At 41.9% G+C, this 23,768-nt stretch overlaps 1 protein-coding gene across 2 annotated transcripts in view; it reads right to left on the reverse strand.

Moving 5' to 3' along the window:
* The window catches only part of SORCS1 (sortilin related VPS10 domain containing receptor 1), a 470,882-nt gene that overhangs the window by 9,990 nt on the left and 437,124 nt on the right, over positions 1-23,768 (reverse strand). For both annotated transcript variants that reach the window (XM_054581477.1, XM_054581478.1), the window contains exons 22-24: positions 22,183-22,295; positions 17,649-17,780; positions 8,763-8,862 (exon numbers count right to left, since the gene is read on the reverse strand). In XM_054581477.1, coding sequence (XP_054437452.1) covers positions 8,763-8,862; positions 17,649-17,780; positions 22,183-22,295 — 345 coding nt within the window. The remainder of the gene's footprint in view (positions 1-8,762; positions 8,863-17,648; positions 17,781-22,182; positions 22,296-23,768) is intronic.

The following is a 23,768-nucleotide window of genomic DNA, read 5'->3' on the forward strand; positions in this document are numbered from 1 at the left end:
TATTGTAACACCGTACCAACTCAACAATAGGCAAAAGCCCCTGGGCCCATGTGTCTGTGAAACAGCCTAACTATTTATAGAGGAAAAACAATATTTACTTTGGGAAAAATATGATTAGCATTGCTTTACTCACAAAAGACTTATAAATGATAACTGTGTAGATAATAAGAAAACCAGAGACTAAAGAGATAGATCAATTTATTGGCTGCGGAAGAATTTCACTGGTACTAATTGTATCCTTAAATGGAAAGTATTATTGCAACAAGTTATTTCACTTTACAGTTCAGAGCTCCACAAGTCCACATTCTGGCATCGGCATCTATAACAATGTGGCTTAAATTATATTGTATTTTCTAAAGCTTCTTGACCAATGTTAATTCTGCTTTAACATTGGAAACGGTCTTTCTCAGTGTGAAACTCTCATGCAGGATTCATAACATATCCTGACCTAGGCTGAAATTCTGATTTCTTTCTCCCTTCCCACATTTACTCATAACATATCCAGTGATAGCAACAGAAGCCTGAAAATATTAATTTTCTAATATCTCTGTGATAACATCTTTTTATTACACCAGAAAAAGAAATTAAACTAGTCAGCAGCAACGATGGAGGCCAAGATAACACAAGATAACAGTTTTATTAAAAACCCACACATACCCTTGACAAGGACAGTTTTCCTAGAACATAACAGCTTACACAAGACAGCCTCTAGACAGACAGGAGAGGGTGGGAGCCATTACTGTGTATTAAATTTTGTTTTAATTCAACCTGGGACTTGAGGCTCCTCCTTTGAGAAATATTACTCTTATACGTTTAAAATCATGTGTCTCTGCAACTCCAGAAGAGCTGTGCCCCATGGAAAGCTAAGGGTTGATGAGCACGCTCATTCTATAAGACACACAGAAATATAGTGAGATGCAGATGAATCATTTTCTGCTCATACTAGCACATTAACGGCATCTAGATAATACCATTTGTTTAACTTGCATAAAACTCATGGCTCTCCAAGTACATCTGCCACTAAGATTCTAGCACACACTTGAATCATTTTTCAGCGGCATCATGGGTGCAGTGCTTGGCTGGTCTTTGTCATTCATCTACATTATGGATGTGGCATATCCCAGGTTCAGAGACTTGCTTCATTTTTTTCTCCTTTACTCCCACTGTCGCCTACCCAGGCTGCTGATTAGGTTGGCTCCAGATATGCCCAGAAATTAGATTTGAATGTTTATGACAAATTTCCTCCTACACTTAATATCACAGTCTCCAGCTCCCCTTGTTAAAGCGTGCCTCTGTTTTCGTGGATGCCCTGAGTTGTAAATCAGATTTATTGCTGGAGATAGATGTGCCCCTTTCCTTGTTATGCAGATGGATTTCTGCCCCTGAAATGCTATGTAAGGGTGGTTGCTGAGACTGGGGAAAGGCGGGCTGCATCAGCATCATTTGGGGAACTTGTTAAAAATGCAGATTTCCAGATATCCCTCCCTGGGATTTTGATTCAGGATGTGTGCAGCCAGCCTGAAAAATCTCTGCTTTTGTGATGCTTCCTAGGCAACAGCGATTAGAGATGTAGAGTCAGGCTTAAGAACGGGTTCTTTATAGCAGGGTTATAAAGAGTTTTCCCAGCCACAAACAGGGTTTCATTCATCCCACGTGTTTTGAGGAAATCAGTGGGCTCCACCTCTTCTAATCCCTCTGTTAGAAGTCCCACTCCCCAAGTTTCAGATTATTTGCCCAATAAATAAATCCTGTGAAATGTAAATGACCCCAGAAGTGCTCTTGTTCAGTAATGTAGTATGAATCACTCTAGACAGGTTTTGTGCTCTCAAATAAAATGCTAGCCCATTCTGTAACTTCTGTTCTCATGGAGAATCTCATCTATTCTACCATGGACGAATCAGCCAGGTTTTAAGCTTCTTTCTGCCTACCCCCAACCTCACTGCCAAGCATAACAACTGACTACTCATGATCATGGGTCCTCAAAGAAACAAAGATACAGACTTGATGTAGCCTGAAAGTTGTGACCAGTAATTAGGGCTTTAATTTATCACCTGTTGGCAAGTTCCCCTCACTTGGCAATCTACGGGAAGGTGGAAAGTTAGAGCTTCTTGTGTAGTCTGTTTCTGGTCTTCTTACATGAGTTTCAAGCCCCCTGTTTCCAAATTCCTGATAGGATTTTTTGCGTATATGTTTTATGACATCAAAGTCAACATGAACCATGAAACTTACCTTCTTTGGCAACCAAAACAAAAGAAAAAGGTTCCTACTCCTAGGTCTCCATCTCTATCAAATAAATTACCATCTCTTGCCACTTGGGTTGAAAACTTCTTATAAAATACGTAAATCATTTATTAAAAAGAGAAAGGATTAGTGACTGTTGCCCAAACCTATTATTTAAAAAAATAATCCCCTCATCGGCCCCTTCTTCCCTTTTCCATGTTAATCGTATTTTATTGATCCCAAATCTTCATTCGTAAAATTTTCCTCACTAGCATGCATAGATATGGAACAACAAAGTTTATAATGTAGGGCATATTTATTTTCCCTGAATCTTATCCCCCTCTCTTTCCTCTGCTCCTAATTTTACCTTCAGTACGTAAGCTAAATAGGAATATCTGAGGATACGGAGCTAGGTGTTTGGAACCACGTCAAACCGTGCCTCACTGTATGGACACATAAACCATACAATGCCCCCCATCACGCCTCTGCTCAACATAGAGTTTGACCTGGCATGCGTCCTTTTCCTTCTTTCGTGAGCTTCTACTCAATAGTAAGGCACATCTTTACTGAACCTTCTACATGGAACATTTTTCACCCTCTTCACTTAGAATTAGTAAAGCTTCATGCAATTAGTATTTGTGCCTCAGGTCTAGCCTGTGTGGTGTGCGTGAAGGTCCTCATTCACCTCATAACCTGGATGAATCATAGCTTTATAAGAACAATGACATAGCGAGGCGTAGAGTCACGTGAGGAATAAGATAATACATCTAAGATGGATCTTATCCTTGAGTAAATTCCAAGTTACCAGGTGCAATGAGAAAACCACTGGCATTTTAGGGATATTGTTTTAGCGGCTCAGGCTTCTTCTTCCATAAGTACCTGCAGAGATGAAATGTTCTGCATCAGATTCAGAGCCGACCTGTGAGTCTTGCTGGGGAAAAAGGAAAAAAAAAAATAAAAACCAAAAAACTTCTCCCTAGGATGACACCATAGCTCTAAAAAATGTTAGTAACAGAAGGCCAGGGTGAAAGGGTGAATGAGAGGGGCCTCGAGGGAGAGGTCACAAACGACATGAAGAAGGTTCCGTTTGTTTGATCAAGTGAGGATGGTGCAACCTAAGGTGTGTGTGTGATCCTGAGCTCTGTCTCAACGCGCGCTGCTCTCTGATACGTGAAACACTCCAGCCAGAGACCAGAGCAGTAAAATAAAGGCCACTAAGTTTTACTTACTTCAGTTTCATTAGGACCAGCCCTCCCCGCAGCCCCATTCCTGTTATCTCTGGGATCTAATATTCTGGAACACAGAACTCTCATTTTCCTTCAACCTACCTATTCTGCACAAGAAGTATATAAATGATTATAATGTATATTGAAGGAATACCTGACATAAGAAAAACACGGAGATGGGTTTTCTGTGGATGCTTATTGGATAAATGAAAGCAAGGCTCTCCTCACCAGTTATTTGGTAAGAAGTAGCATGTCATGGAACGCATTCACAATTAAATAAACTGACTCTTCAGGTTAACTGGGGAAATGGAGTTTTGAATCTATCTCTATACCTTATAAAGTTATTATATCTCTAATTATTTATAAAAGTAATATTTATGGAGTACCTGATATGTTGCAAGTTCTCTGCTGGTACCATGGTGGAGAAAATATTAAGATATGCTAAACTGTATCCTTAAGAAGTTAAATAAGAGTGGTGATGATGATCATCATGATATAGATTTTAAAAAATCCAGGTGAGTTCAGACAAGGGATAAATGACAGCCTGGTAAAGGTCTCTAGAAAGATATCGCACACAGGTTGGCTTTGAGTCGAGCCTTAAAATACAAAAAGATTCAGGAGATATAGGCAGGTGAAGGAGAGAAATGTTACTGTCATGGATAGAATGACCAGAGGTAGATTTTGGTCAAAACACCAGTGTGTCCAGTCCACTATGCAGCTGGATTGATTTCTACTCATGTTTCCAACTCTCTAGGTTGTTTTGCCACATCGTCTTTGCCTTTGTCTGCTAAACATCGATGCCCGTTGCCATCAGGTTCTAAAACCCAAACGGAACCACACTGGTCATGGCCCTCCCTCAACCTTCTTGATAACAGTTTGTCATTCTTTCCCTGTTCTCACACCATTTCACACCCCTGCTTTCTGCAAAGAGAACTGCAGAAACTTATTTGTCAGGAGTGGTTAGGGTCTTGAGAGAAATGGCACAGAAACCGAGAAGCATGGGAATGGCTGAGAACAAAACAAGGGCTGCGTTCGAAGTTGAACTCAGCTTAGATACCAAAGTTAATGAATTCCCCCACAGAACGTGAGGGTATTTGTTCTCTCATCCAGTCCCTGATGACACCCAGGTATCTGGCAATGCTTACCTTGTGTTCCCATAAAAGCTAACAGGGAGCTGAATTTGAAAGACAAAATAAGGCTAGTAAATTCCTGAAAGGAGACAGTTCTTTCTCCTTGGAGACAAACCAAATTATGCATTGCCTCTCTCACCAGCAACATATTCTGGCTCAAACATTTTTAAAAGAAGGCTGTTGAACATCTGCTGAGCAATTAATGGAATGCAGGAGTGTGCTATAATGGTCCCTGGGAAGGTATTAGCAATCCTGCTTATGAGACATGAAATGTTGCAAACAGTGGTCCTTTTTCTTTTTTTTTTTTTAATTTAAATTTTCTCCTGCCTGCAGGGGGTGGGGGGAGCAGAGGAAGGGAAAGATTGTTGAGATGGAAGTTCTGCATCAAATACTCCTCCTCACTGTTTTTTTCTTTTCCCCAGGTTTTTTCTTCCTTCTCTTCCTAACCCTAGATAGGAATGTGTTCATTTCAATGTAATAAAAGAAACTGTGGCAAGTGTCTCAATGCACTGATTCCCCCAACTAACATGCCAAATTTTCTATATATGAAGGAATCCCCTCTACCGTTTTAGTAGATATAGTCTATCACTCTGTTCAGATATTTTTTAAAAAATCACGTAGTTACGACTAAATTAGGACCAGTCTCCAACAGACAACTGGGCCCTCATATATTTTACTTCCTGATCACAATCACTGAAGTGCTGGCCTTAACATAAGCATTGTCTTTTGTATATAAAAGCCTGGCTCAGTAACTGCCCACCTGTGGGTACCTCCAGTTCTGCTATGATTATGACAAGCATGGCTAAACTCAATGTAACAGAAATTTCCAAGACTCAGTTACTGGGTCAGCTCTTGACATTCTCCTCTTTTACTCTTCAAACTGGAGTTGATTATTGACATATAAGTCTGCATCTACTCCAGTCCCTGAGCCAGTCCTAACAGGAAGCTTAACAGTGCCCATTGATTGAGTTTAGAATTATGATGCCAAACTATCAGATCTAACAGGGAAGAGCTGAGAACAGCCACAATGGTTGGAAGTCAAAGAGTTTTCTTACTCTATCCAAATTGGCCCAGCTTAAGATTGGGCCTTTGCCTTGAACTGAATTGTTGTTCTCTGATTCTTTGGCAACTTCACATCATACACATCTAGATTGTGCGGGGCTCTCCAAATCTCGGTGTGCTTACCTGAGCTGCCAGGAACGTCCCTCCCTTTTGCCAATCCTTCCCAGGGATCTGAGTCCAAAATCTCTACTATGAAATGAACTGAGAACATTAATTAGAGAAATTTCCCAGACCTTCTAAATTTTGCATTATTCCTCGCCATCTGGAGCTTAAACCAGTAACATTAAATCTTCCATGGCTATGGGGAATGGTCTTTCTTTCCCACATGGGTTCATGGATGACTTGGCAGTATCTGTTTCTCTGGCCAAACCACTGGCCAAACCAGTTTCAGTGAAATCCCCACTTTTTTGATCCCTATTTTTCGGCCTGATCCCAGCTCTACAGCAGGTGTCATTATATGAAGATATCGTTAAGAGGCATTTGAAATAAGCTTTCAAATTCAGAAAAAAAACCTGATGTGCCCATCTTTGGAACGTGATACGACAATCAGGTCAATCAAAACCAGGCCCATAAAATAGCTGATGGAAGAGAGGTATGGGAGGAAGAAAACGGTATGACATGTAAGCGGCCTCCAGGATTAGAGAACTAGAGAAGCAGGTCAGGTCTCTATCCTGACCTGTGATGCTCCCCTTTCTAACAGAGGCCTCTGGTAAATAACAGAGGGGTGTTTCCTAATAAATCAAGGTACTCGATAGCAAAATATGCTGCCTGAAGATAGTGCATAGTGCTCACTTAGAAGGTGAGTATGCTGTAAAGCAAGTTTTACATCACTAGAGACAAAGTAGAAGAGGTTCAGTCATCCCTCTAAGCAGGCTGTATCACCTAATGAGATTGAATCAATCAGTAAAACTGTTTAAATAAATTTCAAATAACTACTTTTGACTAATTTGACAAAATTTGCCAGTGGCGTATCTATCGGAATGACTACAACTAATGCCTCTGGACACTGTTTACTCTCCACTTCAACCAGCTACATGTTAACAGCCATGCATCAGACGCGATCATTCACCAAAAACCAAAGGTCAACCTTCTGAGGAGGAAATGGCCAATCTAGATCATCAAATGTCCTGAGATATGTCGGGAGACTTTGGCTTAGGGGTTGCTCTTATAGCTTCTGCTTAATCATTCTCTGTTTTCATGCGCTTCCTTAATTTCTTCAGGGCCTTTTCATCAGCAATATAATTCTGAAAGTGGGATGTGTTCATCGGCTTGCTGCTCGTATTTCCCCGGTGAAGGAAGTTTCATGAAGGCACAGACTGTTCTATTCAGAGAACATTGCTTGGCTCAGAGCAGGCTGGCACTCCATAAATGTCTGCTCAGTGGATGAATTAGGATGGCAAGCTGTAGAAGAGCAATCAACCCGACTCAATTCCCCTTCCTCTGAAGGGTCATCTTCTTCAGGTGACCCTCTGAATCGGTCAGTCAGAGGTCTCCCTGGCTTACCAGAGTCCAGCCAAGAAAGCACAAACTGCCCAGCCTGGCATATTTCTATACTCTCCTTCCATATCCCATGCCCAGGAATAGTGATCTTTAAATATTTGTTCTTTTAAGGCAATGATAGCATTTTAAAATGAAAAGAATTATGAAACCCTAATGGAGAAAGAATAAGAATATAAGCAGAAAAGGAACTAACACACTCGACCTTCCTGTCAGCCTAGGCCCACCCCGAGAATCCCCAGGAAACCAGAAACGGGGTTGGAAACTGTTGCTCTTTATCCCCACTTACTCAGCCTCCCCAAAGCGCTGGAGGTTCCCCGGAAGCTTTGGCGCTTCAGTGTCTCTGGCACTTAATCCTACCCATCCATCCACCTCCTCCAAGATGCTTTTCCATATCATTTTGATTGAGCACAATTTATCTCTGCTTTAAATTTCCTACATAACTTTGTTAATAATACAAGGAGTAAAAAGAAAAAAACCAAACACCACAGCTTACTATCTGCCAGGCACTACTCTAACTGCATTACCCCAATTAACTTAATCCTCACGCAATCCCCCTGACACAGGGGCTATAGCCATCTCTAAGGCACAGGGGAGTTAAGTCTCTTCTCAAGGTCTATACAGTAAGTGAGCGATGGGGCCAAAGGTGAAACCAATGGTCTGGCTGCAGGATTGCGAAATCTGAGTGCTTAAGTATGCTCTGCTGCCTTTCCCCATGAGCGTTTATGCATTTTACTCGCCGAGGTAACCCACCACTGCCCATTTACCCACCCCATAGCACCGCCACCGCTGCTACATCAAACGCTGCCACCACGACTAGGTTACATGTATTTTGAAGAAAAAGATCATTTCCTACTGCCCCTTATATTCTATGCAGCACCAGCACAGTACTCTGAAAAAAATAAGTACTTCAATAAACATGGTAAATTCAGTTTAGTATTAACATAACACAAGGATATCTCTTTCTACACAGTTGGGATTACCTGAATTATCATTGGGATTTCTAGATGGCCACTGTAGTAATATAACGCAGTAGTATCTATTCTACACACTTGGGATGCCCTGAATCATCACTGAGATTCCTAAATGGCCTTAGGAGGAGGATTTCTCCCCTCTTCGTGTCACAGGTGAAAGGCAGAAACATCATGGCCTTAGTTCATTTGTAGGATCATGATGAAATTGGGGTTTGGTTCATGGCTATGGCCCTGTACAACTCCTAAGCCTCAGCTATTTCCACTGCCCTACTTTATCCCAAAATTTTAAGAAAAAAAATACTTGGAACATGAATAACTTGAAAATAAGGTTTTAAAGAAAGACCAGAAAAAAGGTATTTGTAGAACTAACTTTATATTCAAGATATCTGTTCAGATGAAGCTTGCTCTCATCTCAGGAGTGTGTATTTAGGTGAGTCACTGATAGTTTTTGCCAGGGACTAAGAAAAGACACTTTATTCTGTTGCCTTATGGAGCCTCATTAAGGTAAAAATGCCAAGCAAGGGAACCTCCAAAGAATGATGCCCTAGTTCTGATAAGGGGACGCACTGTCTAGTCTTGTTGTGCTAAAACAATAGGTTGGGATCCCCCTTTGTTAGAGCCACTCGTGAGGGCCCAGGGACGTGAAAACTGACCTGCTGTCAGGTGGGCGGCGTGGACAAGGACTTGAATCCCGGGTTTGAGCTCAAAGTGCACTGCGTTTTGGTTGAGCTTGTGGATCAGCAGTTCTGATATCTGAAAGAAATGTTACAGTGAGTGCCATCAAAATTGTCATATGGATTATAAACAAATGTGCTGAGAAATATTTATTGTATTTACCAAGGCATTCCCAATAATATGTCTGTGAATTATATAAGTGAGTTTTAATACAATTTTGAGTTTTTATTACAGAATAAGCAGAAATAATTATTTTTAAGCATGACCTGACTTTATAACCTAAACACTACCAAAACTGTCAAACTATTAGTAAATCAAATACTTTTCCCTATTAAAAATTATCTTGTGTTAGCTTAGAAGTCACTCCCAGTTTTTTTAGTTTGTTATACAGAGAGCTTACAAGAAGTAAAAACGAACAACTTACACCCTGCGGTGAGATTCACATTCATTTATCTTATTTCCTAATAGACCCACCTTATTCCTCCCTGTGCCTCCTCCCTCCCCCACCCAACCCATGCCCTGTGGCTTTCACAGAATAGACATTTTATGAATATTTACTGAACGGCAGATGCAGTTCTTCTAAAATAATAAGTTGTACAATTGAAACAAAGTGCAACCACAACTTAAGTAATGATTGGGCTGACCCTTGTTTCATGCTTATACACATCAGCTGACCTGCTACTCTGGCTGACATATGTACTAGACAGATGCAGGGAATTCTAGGCCACAAAATACTTAACCCCAACACGGGCCAAAGAGCCTTGCTTGGGTAGTAACAGTATAAGGTAAGATTTTAAAAAACAAGATAAAACTTTTGACTTGTTTAAAGTAGAAAACCAGCTCAATTTGCTTGGTTTTGCTTATTTATTTATTTTGGAGCAAATTCTGAAAAGTTATCCCCACAATCCAATTATTTTTATCTGGACTCCTTGTTTTATTTTTTAATATTTTAATCACCAATTTAGTATTTTATTTATCCCACTTGTACGTCTAATTAGATGCTGCCTGACTATAAGTCTGCTAAATTCTTATATTGTTTTCCTTTTATATTTGTTGAGTTCCATTTAGCCCACTGAGCTGCTGAAATGCCACCTTTGATGCTTCTATCTGTTATGCAGGGTCAGATGGCTTTTTTTTTTTTGAAGCAGAGAGTCCCTCCCAGAAGCCCCTGCTTGGTAACAGAACTGAAGTGCCCTGCAGATGAACTGTTTTGCTTAACAGCAGGGACTTGGGATGCCTGTCAGTGACCTGTGGTTGAGCATCTGGGATCCAGTGCAAGATCAGCCTCTCTAATGTCTTCATTTGGCAAACCATGCAGAAAAACAAGATTGTAAGAAAATTATATTGCAAACAACTTTATTCTCTGTATTAGGCTATTCTTTTTTCTGGGCACTGGAAATCTGTCATAATGCTCCAGGTTTACAGGAAGAGCGGCTTCCTAAAACCGACTGTAGAGCCCTTTTCCTCTGTGTTCTCTGCATTGCTGCAATGCACGAGTTCCTACCCTACCTTATTTTTATCATTCAGTTGGTAAGGTCTTGATAGGAATCTGCCCCTGGATTTTTAGTGGAGGTCAATCAGAAAAGTTGGGTTATGAAATACACACATGCACACATATACAAATGTGTAAACATATAAGCATGTATGTATATGTTTAGCTATATATTATGTAGATGTGTACATATACCCACTTACATTTACAGAAAAAAAAGTATTTTGAGTCAAATAGGAAAGAGCTGTCAGAAGTAATTAAGGACTTGCCCTGTGTTGCAGAGTCCATTGCATCGACACAGGGCAAGGTATATGTATTTGCCAAAGAAAGACCTTTCTTTTTCAACCAGTGGTAGTGATACATGTTTCTTCTCTCTGAGAATGTTTTTTTCCTCAAGTGAGAGATATGAATAACTAAATCAGAAAATAGAATTCAATAGAACAATATACTAGTAATTTACAATCTCCAGGAGAGTTCTTTGTAAATATAATTAACATCCCAGGTTTATTTTCATTTATAACATTGCTTCATTAGCTTTATCTGGATCATTCACAAAATTAAACAGGCTATGAAAAACTAAGCCAGCAGCAGAAAATATGTTTCATATATTTAACTTGTATCAAAGGACATGCAATAAAGAACACAGTTTGTGGGAAAGAAATTATGCCCAAAAATAAAACTAAATAAAACTTACATTGTATACAAGAATAATCCGAATTAGAACCATGTTCTTCTCTAGTTGAACAAATGAGTGTGAAACTGTTGACAGATTTTGACAATATTTTAAATGTTTTCCACGCCTCTTGCAGAAGTGTTTATCCTGCATTGTTTTCATCAGATCAATGATTATATGTGTGTGTGTGTGTGTGTGTGTGTGTGTGTTTTAAGTATATAATCTATGCACTGAACAATTCATACTGGTAAAGTTGCATATTTTTAATTGTTTTTTCTAACTCAGAATGTTTTAGGTGTTAGTGCTAGTATTTCCTTAGAAAAGGAACATGGCATTTAAAGGATATATCTACATTTACCCAGCTAATATTTGAAGAGTTGATACTACACTGCAATATTGTTTGACTCCTAATCCTAGGGTATTTCCATCAAAAACATTTTCCTTTAACCAGATGACGAAGAAAGCAAGCAAGAGATATTTGGAAAGAGGTTGGGCAAAGAAAGTTTAGGAGGTTTAAAAAATGCATTTCATTAATTATCGTGCCATATTAATCTGCGAAGCAGACCACTTGTCACAGCAGTTCCATGTCAGCTGACCGATATGAGCTACGGGAATAGGCAACCTCTAACGCTATCCTCAGGATTGTCACAGTCTGTTCACCAGGTAATATGATGTGTAATGTTTGGGAGAGTTCTCAGCTATGAAAGGAGTAGAATAAACTGGAATCTATTGAACAGTGTGGAGACAGCCTGGATGAGAAGAAGAAAACCTTGCATGATAATGAATCAAGTGAGACAATGTGGGCTTGCTGGGAGATTAGACCCGCTGAAGCAAGTTGAATTTATTTTTCTTTTCTGTCCAGTGGAAGTGTATTGTTTGAGCAAATTTCATTTATCCTTTGTACTGTCAACCCTCTTCTGTGGCTCTCCTACACAGCCCATTTTCTGTCCTCCTTCAGCTAAATAATTGTGGCCAAAGAAACAACATATTATTTTTGGCATCCGCCAAATGGGGGAATGTGCCTGTGATTCAAATATAACTCACACTTCACTTAAAGTACCGCTTAGAAAGACAGTGGGGACTCAATAAAAATACTTGAAAAGTAAACATCGAAAGGATGCAGTGGGAGGGACCTGCTAAAGGGAAAGCACCATTTATCTTCCTGATCTTTTTCACAAAGTATGAATTTAAGTGTAGCAATGAGTGTAAACTAGGTGAGGCTGAAGCCACAATGTTAAAACCTCGGGGGTCAGACACATCACAGGTGTATTTCCTGCTCAAACTCCGGTGGTGCTGTGCTCAGCATGATTGCGCCGTGAGACAGGCTCGTGAAGCAGCACCCTCAAATGTTTTGTTCACAACACCCTAGGAGGGCAAACGAGCTCTCCAGGGCTTGCGGATGGCATATGGATACTTCAGCTTGGAAGGGACACATATCACTTCTGCTCCCAAGGCATTGGCCAGAATTAGTCACATGGGTCTGCCCCTAGAAGAGAATTATGGGTGCAATCCTATCATGTACCCAGAAGAGGGTAAGCTGAAAATATGTAGTCAACATGTGACAGTTACTGCCCAAAGAAGATAGTCAACATCGAAATAATTTTTAGTTAAACAAATAGGAGAAAAACACACTCATGTTATTAGAATGGTAGCGTCAAACATTAATACATGAGAAAAATATGAGGACAACAGAGCAGCTGATATATTTATAAAACATGTAACACAAAGAAGTGGTACAATGTGAAACTATAGATTCAAAATGGGCTTCAGCAGACTTATTAATGACAAAGCTACCTTAGGCTAAAAGACTGGAGCATGTCTCTGAATTGGTAAAAGGAATGCAAACCCTACTGAATATAAGTAGCATTCTGGTGCCATGTTTAGAGAGACACTTGCCTGAACTGACCTCGGAGCTGACTTAGGCAATCAATCCAGACCCTGTTACATTATTAAGGTCCTTTCAAATAGCAGTTGAAGAATCCTCCTTTTAGATTTGACAGAGGAAGATCTCTGCCAATTCATACAATTTGTAGGGAGAGCAATGGAGCCAAATGCTAATTCTAGTTAACACTAGCCCACCTAATTCCATTCTTTCTTAGCCCCAAAGAATCAGCTTGATTAAGGTGCCCAAGAATTTTTCTAGGTGATATAACGAATAAACACATTGGCCATACATACTCTCTCCTCTTGTCTTCCCCTTCACCAGCTCTAAGCTCTGTCTCCTTTTGTCATTTTACTTTTGGTTCAACTCTTACTTACTCTACTTTTAGTTATAGTTTCTTGCTTTAATGACCTTCCTGTGAATTCCAGAGTATTTCTATGGTTCAACGCCCCATTTTAACAAGTCTAGACAGAATAGACTATGTGAGCAAATAAAAACTAGTCTGAGGTTATCAATTATATTCCAGAATAAATGTTTACTTCCTTACAATGCTGCCAATAGACTGTTCCATTTTCAGAGGCACCTCTCCTTTCCCTGAATCTTGGACTCTGCATCTGTCCTTAAATGTAAATGTGAACACAAACAACTGAGGAGGAAATACATCATTGAGGTTTGACATTGTTCGTAGTTTTTTTGTTCCTTTTAAGTGTTTTCATGACCTTTAAGGATTCAGAAGGACAACCTGTAGGTTCCCTATCTCCGCAGCAAAGCATCACAAACAACCTTGACCAAGCAGGATGGTCTTTGCTTCCTCCAGGGAAGCCAGGTACAAATCTGCTTACCTCTGGAGACTCAGCGAGAAGGAGTGCAGCGACTGCTCCATATCTGAGCAGCTGGCCACAGGGGAGCAGGAGGCGCTGTCCCTGATGTGGCCCGCAAAGGGCAAGCCAGCCTCTTCTCCCTCACTGGAAATCTAAAATAAAGACTGGTGGAACCCTCCCCGACAGAGGTCACTTGATTAACCCAGCCCACTTTTCTTGATAACAAGGTCAAATACTTCTCACTGTAAGGGATTTTCAATTTATTTCACAGACAAGATAGGGAGGCCTGAGCCAGCATCCCTGTCCCCTAGGAATGCTATTAGAGGAAGCTGAAGGAGGAGAGCCAAGTGCCCTTTGCTGGGGCCTTGCCCTTACAGGCTTCAGGGTCCATCCAGCCGGGGGCCCACTTCTTCCCCTGCTGGGGGGCCTATGTTGTTATCTTTATACAAAAGGGGGGCCAGGGTATTAAGAGAGGGGATAAGATCAGCCCTTCCCACGTTCCATCTGGGAGTCAGAGTGCAGCCTTCAAACAAGGGGCAGGGGGAGGGACCTTCCTGCTGTTTGGTTTTGCTTTGAATTCATTTAAAATGTCTGTGTTATTCATTATAAAGGAAGTCAGTTGCTTTTGCCTGCCCAGCATTCCTTCCCTCTTTCCAACTTTTTCTTTAAAGAGCCATATCCTTTTGTTTAAATCTCAGTACATTTTATTTAGGAGGGGCCCCTACACCCGTGGTCCAAGGAGGACATAACACATCAAAGTTGACATACTCTCTGCCTCTGGCTATGGGGCTAGTTAAGAGATGCCCACTTTACCCAAGTCAGGCCAGTGGGAATTGCCAACTTGGGGCTCTTGTGATGTAATCAGGGGAGGCATTGTCTTTTGGGTTGGATTGGCAGTCTGACTAAATAGAAGCCGGGACTCCCTGTAGCCATTCTTGCTTTCCCATGTGTGGGCTTCACTCTCAGGCAGCCTTCCCATGTGGTAGCAAAGAAAAGGGAGAGGAAAGGAGGTGAGAGGAAGAGAGGGGAGTCATTTGATGATATTTCTGAGTGGCCATGAATTCATCCAGCCTGAACAATATCCTTAGATTCCTCACCTAAATAACTTCGTAACTTCACTTTTTTCCTTAAAGGTGTCTGAATTGGATAGCTGTTCATGGCATCAAAAACACACACATTAATGTAAAATAAAGCAAAATATATCTCATTCACTTCCTGGTACAACAGCCTTAGCATATTTGGGTCCAGGGAAGTAAAGGAAGTCAAGTGGCATCCAAATCCAAATCCGTGTCTGCAGCACGGCAGGGGGTGGGGAGTGGGCAAGGAGAGTTCTGGGCTTGAGAGTCAGTTGCAGACAGAACTAGAATCTCATTCTCCTCAAAGAATTGTTTCACCTCAGGCAAGTCATAGCTCGACCTTGGGGCCTGAATGCCTTCACTTTAAAGTGACTGAGTCAGAGAAAATGATCAAAAGACCCCTCTTTGGAGGAAAACGACAGGTTTCTGATGGGCAGCCCATGCTTCAGAGGTACTTGACACACGACTCAGTTTTATATGTTGATTCCATTACTGCACTTTTTAATCAGGGTAACGCTATCCTTCCCAACAGCATACTGATCTTACATGCTTGGTTTGGCATTTGTTTGGTCCCTGTACTTGATTTAGTTTGAGTCCTGAATAAGGCAGATACACTGGCACATTCCTTAAACAGAGCTGCAATCTTGAGCTTGGTACTTTGTTTTCCTTTGATGCTATAAATCTGCATGATGACTTAGATGTGTCATCCTTACTCCAGTAGAATCATCCATACACGTTGTTTCTGTTTCTTAGTGACCTTGTTCTTGCATGTAATTTCACTCCTTAATCTTTTTTCCCCCTTACTCCCACCATCCTCTGTCTTCTAATACGTGCCCTTGACTATATCAAAGCCTTAAATTATTTTTGCATTTTCCATATTTTTCTCCTCCTAAATGGGCATAAATCTACCATCATCCATTTCACCATTTATTGGGCACCCACTATAGGACAAGTGCTTTGTTGTATCATTTCTTTAAGATATCTCAAATACCCTAGGAGACAGGTGTTCTAGATTACAGGTTTTTGGCTGAATTATTTAACTTTTGTGGTCTAATTTCCTCATCTATAACATAGACATAGTGAATATCAGAGCTGAAACTAGAAACCTGGTTTATATTTCTCCAAACATGTGCTCTTCCTAATAAAATAGCTGGAACCCCATATAGGTACCAAATGCTAAGTCACACAGCCTTTGAAGAAGCCATCTGCCATGAGGTCTCTGATTAATGGTTTATCAATTCCTGGTACCAGGCTACCATGAACAACCCATCAACTCTCTGAGAATGCCTTTGTAGGAAGCACTCAGACAAGACAGAGACCAAAGAGAAACAAAAATTCCAGAAAAAAGAGATAGTCAAAACAAGATACATACCTACATAAGCAAAAGAAGTTTCACAGAACAGTACAATTTTTCTTTCTACATTTCCCCTGAAGGAGACACCTAGAGTGTATTACACTTTTAGAGAAAAATGGAAAGTATGAGACACAGAGATGCATAGATGGTATGATGGCTAGACAATTTGCTGGCTCCAAATCTGGACAGTTCTACACTTGTGAAGATTATGATCTGGATTTCATGCACCATCAGTAAGGTTTCCAGAGGAGGGATTGAAAGGCCTTGGATGCTGAGCTACGATCCCTCCAGGTTCTCATCAGTGATGCTGTAATAAGAAATAACCCATTTTTTTCTCCTACCAAATTTCAAGTGCAGGTGATAATCTGTATAATACCACAGGAAGCTGAGTGGCCGTGCTGAGTAAGGTCAGATGGAAACATGATGGGTTACCTGCCTCAGTTTGCTAGGACGCAGGGCCCAATGGGGCTTTCCATGACAGCTCTGTTGTTTATTCACCTGGAGAAAATTACAGAGGTGTAATTCTGTAATTGGTCTTCTGCCAAGTGAGAAAGCAGCCATTGAGAGAGGGCATGTGCCAGGAGGTGGGCCATGCTCTCATTAGGAGTTGTTGTTAATATGGCTGATAAAGGAGGTTCTCAAGCCACCTTGGAAGACTACAGATCATAGGACTAGACTATTGGTTTATTCTAAGTGAACTGAGAAGCTCCACATACTGGAGGGGAAACAGCCAATATTAGTGCTCCAGAGAGTCCTATTTTCAATCTATTTGCCAGAAAGAATTAAGAAACTGGAATCATATAATTTCTAATGGAGTAGCCAGAACAAGACTGATCATTTGAATTCAGTGGATGGAGAAGAACTAGAAAAAAAAAACATAATAATACTAATCCTCACAACAGAGATGAGAGAGACTTTTGAAGTTAAAAGTGGGGAGACATAGATTAAAGAGGACAGGTAGGACACACACACACACACACACACACACACACACACACAATGCTCTAATACTCCAGATTGTTGTAACCACACATTCGGTCATCTTAACATGGTAATGATAAAGAGGATTCATGATTTGTACAAAGGCTGTGCTTTTCATAAAAGGTATCAAACATATCATGCCATTTAATTCTCATGACACTCTTATGATGAAATTAAGTAAAGTAAGTTTTAAATGGATTCAACCTCCACATTTTGTTCACCTGCTTGCTTTTCTCCCACTTAATATCTTGGACAGTTCATCATGTCAATATGCCTAGATTTATCTAATTTGCTGTAAATGCTGTAGAGTATTCCACAGTGTGGATATATTCCGAGTAACTTAGCCACTGCCTATTGCACTCTTTAATGTGTTTTTTTTTTTCTTTTTTTCCCCACAAAGCAGCTGCTCGGATTACTATATTATAAAAAAGAAATGGAAGACCAGAAAGTCCCAGGCTCCACAAACAGCCGGTGCCCTCACTCTCAAGCCAAAATCCCTTAGAGCTGCTGTCCTGGTGGTTAGATCCCAACAGGATGGTGGCTCAGACCTCTGGGGGAAGCCGAAATGTCACCTGGGAGACTCACCTGCTCCAGATCCTCCGCTGACCTTTTGTGTTCTCCTGCTGGGTCCTGATATGGCAAGACGAAGAGCTCAGCAGCCGTGGGTAAGCCAGGGAGCACTGCCACCAGGATGTGGGGGCCTGGGACCCCAGTGGCCTGAGGGAGAGACACAGAAGAGCATGTAAGTCCTGCAGGAAAGATGATGACAAGGGGCAAGCATTCAGCAGGGCGGGGTCGGGGTGTGTGCAAGCAGAGTCCTATGTGCACCTGATAGGAAGGGATGTGAGAGGCGGCCCTGGGCTACATGCGCAGGCTCTGGAGCCAGACCGTTCGAGGTTTGATCTCAGCCCCGTCCCTGGGAAACCTTGCACACTTGACCTCCTCTGTATCTATAGTCCCTCAAATAAAAAGTGAGGATACGGGCAGTACTTATAAAAGGATGGTTTTGAGAATTAAATAAGTTGCACATAAATCATCTGTAGTAGTGCATGGCATTCACATGTTACGTCTTTTTCCTCCAGGGCATGTATGGCAAGTGGATGTTGCCAGTGAGAAGACTCTCACTGACTAAACATTGTCATCTGCCCTCATGCCTCAATCTTTTTCAACCTAGCCTCCTCCTTCGTGGTAGTTCTGGAGTTACTCCTGCAGACTGGCCCACCACATCTTAATGACTCAACCTAAGACAACTCCCCCACAGCACAACCCTCAGGCCCCTGCTGACTTCTCCACATCACCAGGACCCAGTGACCAGCCTGTTTCATAGCCACGCTGAGCTCTTCACTTTGCCACGCTGATGAATCATCTGCTACAATCGCAGTTACCACTGCAGGATTTCCTCTTTGTCTCGGTCCATCTGCCCTTTTGAGCTTATATCCCAAGTTTTCCCCTGAGTCAACTCCCTAGATGGTCCTAGAATCAATAGCTACAATCCCAGCTTTCTTCTTCAGCGGCCAGTCAGAACATCATTCATTGGGTTGCTTTACTAGGACTTCCAACAAACACATGAAAAAAGGACTTCTCATTAACAGCCGTCAAATATTAATTCTACATTTGGATGACCTGAGGTGATCCTTTCCCAGATACCCTGGCTTGAAGCCTTCCATTTGCTCCTGACACAACACTCCCCTTCCCACCTAATCAGAGTGTGAGATCTTGACGAGCCCAACTCCACAGCAATGATCCAATTGGTTCCTTCCTGTTTAAATAAACACTGTTAATACTCAAATTCAGCACTTAATGTTTGCTCCCCTCAAATTTTACAATAGTCCTTCTATTTCCAGGAGTTAGATTACTACGTCCAGATTTAGTTTCCTTCAGTCCCGCTAAGAGTGTGTTTTGCTTTCCAAAGTGTTGCAATAATTCCCACTACCTACAAATTGAATATACCATCCAAAGCCTTCTCCAGTATGGTCCTGTCCTTCCTCTCCAAACAAATTACTCACAACTCATGCAGTCATCTTAGGCTCCAGCCAAATGGAATTGCATACAATTTCTCAATATCCCAGCCTTTTCCTGAAAATATTTTTGTGTGTTCCATCTTCTCCAGAATGTCTTTTCTCTATATTTGCTGCTAAAACCGTACTTTCCTTTGTGAGTCTTCCTTCTTAAAGTCCACTTGTTTCGATATATTTTTCATGACTTCCCAATTAGGTAATTTTGTTTGTTTCTGAACCCCATCTTTGTGCCTCTTTCACAGTTGTAAGACATTCCATTTATTGGGTCCTTGCACATGTCCAGCATTGTGCTAAGTACGTGCTAGTATTATGTAAGGCAACCTCCCACAATGACTCTTTGATATAATTATCATCATGACCCTCTGCTGGTGAAGACATATTACAGGTTGGGGTCCTCAGGAAGCAGACCCGAGTTTAGCATTTGGGGTGTTTATTAAGGGTGTTCTTGCGATCAACAGCTAAGGGAGTGAAGAGAAGGAAGTAAGAATGAGCACAGGGATAAGCTGAGCTGTGATGAAGGTCAACGGCAGCCGCAGGAGACCTTCTAGGGGGTGAAAACAGTGTTTCAGATGTGTCTGAGGTTAAGCTGAGATGGCCAGGCCTTTATATAACGGCATCAATTAATCACTGGACATGAGTGCCCTGGAAATGGATGGACCTGGAGCAAGGCAGTGGAAGCCTCTACCCATCCACAGCACCTCCAGCAGCTAAGGTAGCAGTCTTTCCCTGCATGGGGATCTGGGCAGCACATCTCTATTTCACAGGGCAGATGGTAGGTGGAGGAAAGTTAAACAATGGCTCAAGGCCACCTAGGTAGGGAGGTGATGCTTACTTTGGGACTTCGGTCGCACCATGAAGCCTCTGTTCTTAACTGGTGCCCTACTTCTCCCAACAATGATCATACAGCAGCTCCTATCACAGTCTATCTCTTGCTGTCTCATGGCCCTGCTAGATTTTTAACTCAGAGGTCATGTCTCAACCACTCTTATAAAAAAAGCTTAATGAATGACATTCAGTGAAAGATTCCATGGTGAAACGTCAACAGAAAAATCCCATTTGGTGAAGAAATAAAACTGATTTTTTTTTTTTATCCAATTCTGTCATGTAATGAATAGGAAAAGTACAAATCCATAGACCTCACTCACACTGTACCTCTTTTAGGGTTCATTAAGGTAAACTTGGCAATGTGGTGCTTCAGCACCTAAGAAAATGGCCAAAGACAGGGTGGGATACTAGGAACCAGGGCCTACAGCTGCCTCTTAGGACGAGGAAACCATCATAGTCTGACCTGAGAGATGTTGGGCCTGTTTATCCTGCATTGAGCAGATAGTGCTATACCTAGTCTAGAAATATTGATGAGCAGTCATTTCTAGCTCAAGAGACAGCTGGTAGAAAGGTGTCAGGCCCAGGGCATCTGATCCTTGGACAATCAGCCTGGAAAATTGGTCACTGCTGAGCTAACGCCTGCTTGATAAATCACGTGGGGGCACTGGACAGCTGCCTGGGCAGGACATGGATTCCTAGAATGCTGCAGACTGAAGGAGGTGGGGAGTGCGGCCATTAAGTCATCTTTCTTGGACAGCAGATAAGAGAAACCAGTTACCATACCAGAGCCAAACAGCTCCAAGGGCAGAAGGGCCTATGCCCGCGGGCCCTTTCGTAAGCTGCGCTCCCTGGTGGCCAGAATGTCTTGCCACCCGTAATGTTAGGGATGCTGAGAGTCCTGAAGAGAACGGTGAGAGAGAGGGCATGTACCCAGAGGCGCATGAAGATGCCCCTTATCCACTCCACTGTTCCATTTATCCCTGTGTCTCCATATAACAAGACAAAGGATGGCACTACAGTGGAGTGGTTACGAAACCATGAACTCAAGACTCAAACTTTGGTGATCTGACTCCTGAGCCCGAATTTTAACGGTATGATGTTGAACAAGTTATCTGTCCCCAAGTTCCATTTCCTCACCTGTAACATGGGAATAATCATGCTGTCTACTCATAAGCTAGTTTTTTAAGAAAGTAAATGTGTTAAAAATGCAGAACACAGAGAAGAGTTTCTGGAATATTGTAAGTGCTAAATAAATATAAACAAAAATAATGGTATGAATAGAGGGAAGGCCAGTTCTTTGCTAAAAGGGTGGATATAAAACGTTTTCTGAGCAGGATTTATATGAATGCCTTTATCCCATATCTCTTTGTGTCACGAGGCACCACATATTGGGTGCAGGAAAGAATGTACCCATTGGCTCTCCTTTGGGGCTAAGAATATACCTTAGGGAAAAGTCTCTCATCTCTGATTTTCTGGGTTTGTGCAATAAATCCAAGCAGCTCCATGAGCAGACGACCCTGTTCTGATCACTCATGAAAGTGTAGTATGTGCAGGACAGTGTGTCTAAAAGAAGGTGTCTTCTCAAAATGTCAGTGACATTTGCTTAGAGAGAGATAAATCACATCACCTTGCTATTTTCCCAGTCACCCCAGGGAGCCGTGTTTTGTATGTAAAAACCCAGACACTGGACTCAGAACCTTCAATTCAATTTTGTACCTTCACCACTGATTAGCTTCAAGGCATCAGGCAAGTTATTTAACCTCTCTGAACCTCAGGTGCTCCATCTGCAAAATGAGGACAGTAATACCATCCTGTCAGGGCTGCCATGGGTGACAGATGCCTTTAAAAGACCTGGATATGGAAGGATGATGAACCATCGTGTTCCACATGCTCACTGTGCGGTTATGCGTACCATGTGTGGAGCTGGAATCCAGGGCTGCTCTGACTAACTGGACTCACCCTCTGTCTTTCAGTGCTGTGCACAGAAGCTGATTTTAAACTTCCTAAAGGCTCGTTATTAACTCTGCTCTATGACTGCCACAGACTTCCATGTTCTTATCTAAGTGGAGTGAAGAACCACAGATTTGTTTACAGTTTCACTGTTCCCCAAAACATCCATGATGTCTCTGCAAGCGCGGAGCTCAGCTAGGTAGATACCAGACAGATCTCCCACAGGCCCTGGCTCTTTGCTGTCACGTCCTTGCCCCCCACCATGAAGCTCTTCAAGGACAGAGAAGGAATGTGCCTGGGCAAGAGAAGCTGCTGTCTGCACTCACTTCCACCAGGGACTTTTTGATGACTCGGCTGATGTCCCTCCTCCACTCGGGGATGTCCGGGTTGTAGTCATCCAGGTTTGGAGAAAAGGACAGGCGAAGAGATCGAAATTCCTCTGTGGATACAACAGTAGGGTGATCACTGTAAATCGAATAGTTCTCTCAAGAAGTCAGTAATACTTGGCATTTTATGCAAAGCCCTAATGGAGGACCCTTTTCCTCCATATTCACCTGAAAGACCCTACAAGAAGGATTCAACATCCCATCGCTGTTATCTTCCAGCTCCTCATTTTCCATACCAAAGCCTGAGGCTCTGGACCCTGCCTAGGTCCGCAGCCTTCGTCCACTGTCCCCAGTTCTAGACTCTGCACTCCCGACACTAAATGACCTGGAATGGCCTGAATGCATCTCTGGTTTACAGACCTGGGTCTTTGCACACACTGCCCCTTACCTAGAATGCCCCATCTTTCCTACCTTCCCTGCATACAGTTTTCAAGCTCTAGTTGGAGCATGTATTAACTGAATACCTTCTCTCACTATGCTGTGATCTTTGTTCTTTTTTAATAATTATTATTTTTACTGTTCAAGTACAGTTGTCTCCATTTTCCTGCCACCAATTCCCCTGCCCCTCCCACCCACCATCCTCCCCCACTTTGGCTTTGTTCATGGGTCCTTTATACATGTTCCTTGATGACCCTTTCCCTTCTTTTCCCCGTTACCTCATCCCCTCTCCCCTCTAGTTACTGTCAGTTTGTTCTTTATTTCAATGTCTCTGGTGTATTTTGCTTGCTTGTTTGCAATTCCACTGCTGGGATTATACCCTAAGAATCCCGAAACGCCAATTCAAAAGAATCTATGCACCTCAATGTTCACAGCAGCACAATTTACAATAGCCAAGCGCTGGAAGCAACCTAAGTGCCCATCAGTAAATGAGCGGACCAAAAAACTACGGTACATTCACACAATGAAATACTACGCAGTAGAAAGAAAGGAGCGTCCATCCTTTGCAACAGCATGGATGGAACTCAAGAGCATTATGCTAAGTGAACTAAGCCAGTCGGTGAAAGACAAATACCATACGATCTCAACTGTAAGTGGAAACTGGTTTTCTTTTTTTAATGTTGGAACTGTATTTTGCACATACTTTTGTTATTATTATGTGATTGTACAATAATAATTATTATATCATTACATAATTATAATTATTATTGTAGTCATTCTGTTGCTATTTGTGCTTGCGTGGTTTTATTTAATGGAATTTAAAGCTCCTTAGTTCAAGGATTTTGTTAGTTGTGTCCATGGTCCCCGAGTTAGTCCCAGTCCTCCAGGAAGTAGGCAGAATTCCAAAAGCAAGGATTTTATGAGAATCATTCATGAGAGAATGGGGAGAAAGCCAAGGAGCCTGGAGCACAGCAGACTGTGACATATACATGACACTACAGTAGAAGAGGGAAGGGAGGGTAGCGGACTGCTTGGCAGTCAGAGAGAGGTTCAGAAAGGCTGCTGGGGAATCTTCTCGCCAAAGGCAGCCAGGGGAGTCCCCTGTGTCCCAGGAATGGCTCTTCCTTAGCGTCCCTGTCTCACTCAGT

Source organism: Pteronotus mesoamericanus, unplaced genomic scaffold (assembly GCF_021234165.1).
Source record: "Pteronotus mesoamericanus isolate MK-2021 breed Mesoamerican mustached bat unplaced genomic scaffold, CSHL_Meso_final contig_657, whole genome shotgun sequence".
Taxonomy (NCBI): Eukaryota; Metazoa; Chordata; class Mammalia; order Chiroptera; family Mormoopidae; genus Pteronotus; species Pteronotus mesoamericanus.